Raw genomic sequence first — 6,051 nt, 5'->3', positions numbered from 1 at the left:
TGAGCCACAGGTGGGACACTCGGTGGGACAGGCACGGGTGCTGGGAGATTAAAATCACAGAAAGGGGAGTGTGGCTGAGCTGCAGGGTTAGGTAAGAGCAGCGAGGGAGAGACAAAGAGATGGAGGAGGAAAAAGGCAGCCCTGAGAATCCTAAGCGGGGGCGGGGCAGCAGCTGCCAGAGTGAAGCAGCTGCCCTCGTCCTGGCCTTCCAGAAGAGCCAGCCCGTTTCCTGCGGCTTATTCATTCTCACAGGAAGTGAAACACAACACGGGGGGGGGCAGAGTGAAATCCTGATCAAGCACACAGAGTGAGTGGGTTCAGAGTAGCATTGAGGCTGGGAATCTGAAACCTTGGACGCATCCAGGAGGGCTTCCTGGAGGAGGCAGAGCTGGAGAAAAGGATGGAGAAGAATAGAGCTTCAGGCCAGGGAATGGAAGAGTTAGGTAAGACGGTAGACCTGGAGGGACAAGGGGCAGAGGCGGGTCTGGAGGATTCTGTTCCTGCCTCAAACGGAGGACAACAGGGAGCCTCTGAAAGGTTTTACAAACGGAGATCCATGTGTTTGAGCAGAAGTGCAGGAACTTTCTAGCTAGCGGACAGATGGTGAGCACAGGAGGCAGGAAGCCAAGGCCAAGTGAAGCAAAAGAAAATGCTGAGCTCGAGGGAAGATGGAGAGGAGGAGGGGGGAGCCTGGGCCGCTGCCATGGGGCCAGCAACACTGTCAGAGCTGGGAGGCTGAGTAGCCAGGGAAGCTAGAACGTGGCATGATGTAGCTGGGGGCCAAGGGAACGCCTGCTTCTCTCCAGCTCCTTCACTGGGCTCTCTCCCTCCCCACTTCTCCCTCCTCCCCCTCCCTCTCCCCCTCCCCCCCCACTCCTTGCTGCAGGACAGCGCCTGTCTTCCGGAGCCAGGAGGTGCCCACTTCTGTGGGTTTTTCCTGGGAAACTGAAGGCCAGGAACAAGCCTTCCTCAGTCTGTATGGAGGGGCCCAACACAGGGCTGGGCCAAGGCTGGGCAAGTGAGTATCTAAGGCAAGGAAGCCTCTGGTCTAGAGGAACTGATTGATGCCTTGCTGTGTGGAGCCTGAGTCCGACGGCTACTGAGGCAGGTGCTAAAGATGCCTGTGAAAGCTTTCCTGGGTGGCTGGAAGCTACCCAGAACCTCCTGCGTGTCTGTTGGAGAGAGAAAAGAAGGCGGAGAAGGAGGGGGTAGTCGTGGCTCAGAGAGAGACAAGTAAACAGATTCTGTTAGGGAAGTTGTCCGGCATGACTCAGGTAGATCTACATGAAGATGCCCTTTGAGCTGGACTTTGGAGGACGAATATGAGTTCTGTCGTGCTTAAAACAAGGAATAAAGGCGTTGGGGGAGTAAGAAAAGAGTGTGGGAAAGTATTGGAGCGTGAGCGCCTCTAAATGACACTGGAGCTGATGATGGCAACTCTTTACCCCATGATTTGTGGCATACAACCCAGGGTCAGCTCAGACGGGAGCCACGTGGATACCACTATACATAAGAGCTAGGGACTCCCCAGCTCCTGTCTAGGACATGCCCTGAAACGGAGGGTCGTGGACTCCCAGACCAAAAGCAGAGGAAGAGTGTGGTTGAGCAGCCAGATGACTCCGTATGCACCCTCCTCCAACGACCCCCAGCAGTGCCCTTGAAAACACATTTTGCCAACCTCAGGGACCACCGTATCTCCTCCTTGACTCCTGGGTTCTCCTTCCAGTTGAACCTGTGTCCATCTGTGTTCTCCAGCTTAGCTCCAAGTGGACCAAGCCAATATAGGCACGGTGGCTGGGGGACAGGTCTGGTGTTGCTGACAGTGGACTGTTGGGAATGCTCACAGCTCTGAGTCCCTCCTTCAGGCTGAGCCTACTGGAGGACTGGGCTTCTCAGTGGGGTGTTCTGCTTGTCCAGACCCCTTCTCTTTCTGAGGAGATGGGGATGTGATAGAAGGGGGTTAGCCAGCATTGTGTGAGGGTCCAGAGTGTCTCCTCTCTGCCTTCAAGCCTGTCACGTGGGTCCTGGGGATTGCAGATTGATGCTCCTAATTACTTTTGGCTCAAGATGACATTCAGCATTTGTCTTATTCCCAGAGCCCACAACAACAGCAGACACTGGGGAAGATGCCAGGAGGCATGCTGGGTAGCTGAGGATGACAATCTGGGATCACAAGTGAGATGGGTGTTGGGGTTGGTTGCTGGTATTCTTGGCTGATCCTTCAATGGTTTCTAGTGGGGTCATGGTACTAGAGTATCCTGGCAGTGTGTGTGTGTGTGTGTGTGTGTGTGTGTGTGTGCGTGTGTGTGTGTGTGTGTGTGTGTGTGTGCGTGTGTGTGTGCGCGTGTGTGTGTGCTGAGAATGGAGCATGGAGCCCCATTCACACTAGGCAAGCATTCTATCATTGAGATATGCCTTGTCTTTGTGTATGAATGTATATGTGCACATGTCTATGATAGCCTGAAGTCAACACTGGGTGTCTTTCTCAATCAGTGCCTGCCTTTCTTAGTGTTAAGTCTCAGTGAGACCTGGACTCATAGGTTAGCTAGACTGACTGGACTGCAAGCTAAGCAATACCTAGTTGAGGATTTGAACTCAGGTCCTCATGCTCATATGGCATGCACTTTAATGATTAAGGCAATCTCCCCAGCTTCTATACAACAACATCCTTGATTTGTACCTGGTGACTTTTTGTACCTGGTGACTTTAAATATTTCCTGGGGCTTTATGCATACTAGGCAAGCATTCTAATATTGATATTCTCTCTCTCTCTCTCTCTCTCTCTCTCTCTCTCTCTCTCTCTCTCTCTCTCTCTCTGTGTGTGTGTACATGTTTGTGATGGCCAGAAGCCAACATTGGGTATCTTTTTGTTGTTGTTTTTGCTTGTCTTGCTTTACTTTGTTTTTTGAAACAGTGTTTCTTTGTGTAGCCTTGGCTGTTCTGGAACAGTAGACCAGTCTGGCCTCGAACTCACAGAGATCTATCTGCCTCTGCCTCCCAAATTCTGGGATTAAAGGTGTGTACCACCACCACCCAGTTAACACTTATTTTTGTTATTGTTGAGATGAGGGTCTCTATTGTGTGCCCCAGCACAAACAGGAAGTGACAGAATACCCAGAGGTCAGCTAGCTCCCTTCTATACTGTCATAACACATGGAAGAAACTCAGACCTCCTGAACTAAGTGTATTAGTGCACAGCTCTGTGATTGGAGTGTCAGTAAGAGTGGGGTGCCAGAGATGGGGTGCAGTCAGACAGACAAAGAGAATGAGGTAAGCATTCCTGGGGCAGGGGTGAGGCAGTAAAGACTTAAGGTCTCACATGACCACATCTAGGAAGGGTCTGGCACACAGCCAATGCCTGATGCTGAGGCTAGCTACATCTACCCTCCCTAGAGACCTAGTGAGTTGCTACAAGGTCCCCAGAGACTGATGGGCATTTATATCCCTCCCAAGGCACATCAGAGGTTCAGAGGTGGCAACAACTGTGGAGGAACCTTGTAGCTCATAGGCTCAAGTCCTAGCTCTGTCACTGTGTCAGCCCAAGTAAGTTCCTCCCAAATCTGCTGTCTTTAGCAAAAATGGTTGCACTTAGGGCTGCCAAAAACTAAAAACACGTAAATAAAAACAATATCGGGATCTACAGCAAAGCACTTCACAGATGTTACTACAGTACTACTCCAGAAGTACAGCTGGGGGATAGGGCTAGCACCCCACCTCCCTGTTCCTGCACTTTCCTCCAGGGCAAGTGCTCATTTGTGGCCTGGGTCTAGTTGTTCCTGTGAAAGGCAGTGAAGAAACTCTGGGAGCAGGTGGCACACTTCAGAACCCCAGGAGAGTGAGGTGTCCCGAATAACTCCCTCCCTCCTCCTTCCTCCATGGCTGCAGGACCTTTTTATCTGTCCAAATCGGTTCTGCCCAGGTAATTGTGTGGCCATATTCAGGCAAGCATACTTCAAATTCCCGCAGCAGATGCCGGGTGCTGGTGACCAGGCCTGGCTTCACGCTGCACACCCGCACCTGTCGTCTCCCCAAACAGTGCTGTGGACACTCTTGAGGAGGGTCGACTTTGTCCCTCCTATAGAGGGCTCCCTGGGTGTCCCTATAACTATAGAACGCAGGGTCTGCAAGAAGCTTGCCACCAAGCAGAGAGCCGCAGGAGAGTCTGGTGGGCCAACTGGACCCTATGCCCCTGTCCAAGTCACTTCCCACTCAGATCCTATCTCTCCCTATGTAATGTGGATTACGTTGGCCTTGGGGCGAGCTCATCTCTGAGGATTTAGATCCAAGGGATTGCTTCCACGAGCCCTCCTGGCAACCCTGAACTGGTTGGTGTGGCACTGTAGGTGGACTTTCGGAACCTCCAGGGGGCGACCCGACCTGGGAAGGCATCTCGACCGTGCGCTGCGCCAGTCCAGCGTGTGACTTCACCCAGCGCCCGGAGCCAACGCGGCACAGAGGGCCGGGTTGCCGCCCACGCCTCCGGCCGCAGGTGCCAGGAGCTCGAAGGGGCCGTGCCTGGACGCTAGGGGCTGGGGATCGCCAGGCGTCCGGACTGCGCTCCCGCCTCTGCCTCCGCCTTCTCTTTGTAGCGAGTCCCCGGTCGGTCCTCCCCGCCCCCCGCGCGGCCCGCCGCCCGCCTTTCTTCCTGCCTCGCCTTCCTGCGGCGCGGCGGCCTCATCTATTATAGATGCTCGGCCGCGGCTGACATCAGCCAGCGGCCTCCCGAGCGCGCGGTCCCCAGCCCGGCCCAGCCGCCCGCCGCCGCCCGCACCGGCCCCGCCGCCCGCTTTCTGTATGACTGTCACAAAGGTAAGCAGAGCAGATCGTCGCAGCGCTGGGGACTCGCGGGCGCTGCAGCCCCTGGGACCGGGACTGAGGGGTGCAGGAAGGCGCTCACGCTCCGGCTCCCAGGAGTCGCTCGGCTGCCCGGGGACTGCAGGATGCTGGGAGGGCATGTTCCTTCACCGCTGCCCTGAGCGGTGTGGACCACATCCCTGCGCGCCCAGGGACTGCATTTTTAACCCTTGTAGAAGATGCTGCAGTTTTAACCCCCGGAGAGCTGCTTCGGGCTGGCGGGGCGCACTGGATGCCTGTCCCTCAGTGTCATGCGCTGCCGTGAGGACTGAGGGCCCGCATGCTGATGATGAAGGGATAGATAGACTGGCCATCCTGGTCAGGCTCACAAGGGAAGCTGCAGCCCACCTGCACGCATCTGCTGTATACCCCCAGGAGCCCGTGCCCCACTCCAAAGCTACCCTGTGGAGGCGCTGCCCGATCCCTGAGTAGGGGCCACAGATAGGAAAGGTTCCACTGCATCTGGGCGGGGTGGGCAGGAGTGTAGCAGGGAAGAGAAGGTATGCATCCTGGCAGACCCCATGTTGGAGGAAGTTCTTGAGCTTGTCACAGGAGCCCGGGTTTGCTAAAGAACTTTGTGGGATTTCTTCTCTGCCATAGAAAGGAGAGAGTTAAGAGGAGAGCCCATCGGGCCACGGGATGAGCCCAGAGCTAAGACAGACTTGACCTCCTCTCTACTGAGGAGGGTTAGGCCTACTTGGGGCTTCAGTTTCCTCTTGTGCAACGGGAGAGTGATAAGATGGGCCTTGGTGGTGATGGAAAAACTAGTGAAGACAATGAGCCGTACTCTTACCAGGTTCTGTCAGAGTCCAGACCTCGCATCCTGGCTTGGCCTTGGCATGGGCCGTGGATTTAGCCATCCATACACCTGAGGCCAGACTCCACCTTTCCCAGCCGCTCAGCTGGCTCTCACAGGATAGGCAGCTTGCTGTGGTCAGAGTCAGATGTGGGCTGCCCATTCTAGATCCTTCTTTTTTTTCCAGTTTTATTTTTTTATCATTTTTTATTTTAATTTTAAATAGCTTGTTTTACATGTCAATCCCAGTTCCCTCTCCCTCCCCGAAATGACAGATCCTTCTAATAAGCCCCATGCCCCAGCATCCCACTCTCTTTGGGTCGGACTCCACTTCAGACCTTGTCATCAATTCTGGGACTTGGGAGCATTATGAGGCTGTGAACTTGAGAGACTTTACAGCT

The 6,051-nt window shown here is 54.5% G+C and overlaps 1 protein-coding gene and 1 long non-coding RNA gene across 2 annotated transcripts in view; both read left to right on the top strand.

Moving 5' to 3' along the window:
- Positions 1–288: 288 nt before the first annotated feature.
- Positions 289–2,893, top strand: LOC110341931. Its single transcript, XR_002383928.2, has 4 exons — positions 289–443; positions 887–1,018; positions 2,097–2,175; positions 2,847–2,893. It is a non-coding gene; the product is annotated as an uncharacterized LOC110341931 (long non-coding RNA).
- A 1,297-nt stretch (positions 2,894–4,190) lies between these two features.
- The window catches only part of Coro2b (coronin 2B), a 105,843-nt gene continuing 103,982 nt past the window's right edge, over positions 4,191–6,051 (top strand). The window contains exon 1 of the mRNA XM_005075578.4: positions 4,191–4,809. Within this exon, the coding sequence (XP_005075635.1) occupies positions 4,795–4,809 (15 nt within the window). The 5' untranslated portion in view covers positions 4,191–4,794. The remainder of the gene's footprint in view (positions 4,810–6,051) is intronic.

This window comes from Mesocricetus auratus, unplaced genomic scaffold, assembly GCF_017639785.1.
Source record: "Mesocricetus auratus isolate SY011 unplaced genomic scaffold, BCM_Maur_2.0 Super-Scaffold_100691, whole genome shotgun sequence".
NCBI lineage: Eukaryota > Metazoa > Chordata > Mammalia > Rodentia > Cricetidae > Mesocricetus > Mesocricetus auratus.
Note: the sequence above shows the minus strand (reverse complement) of the source record. Positions and strands in the feature narration are given on the sequence as shown.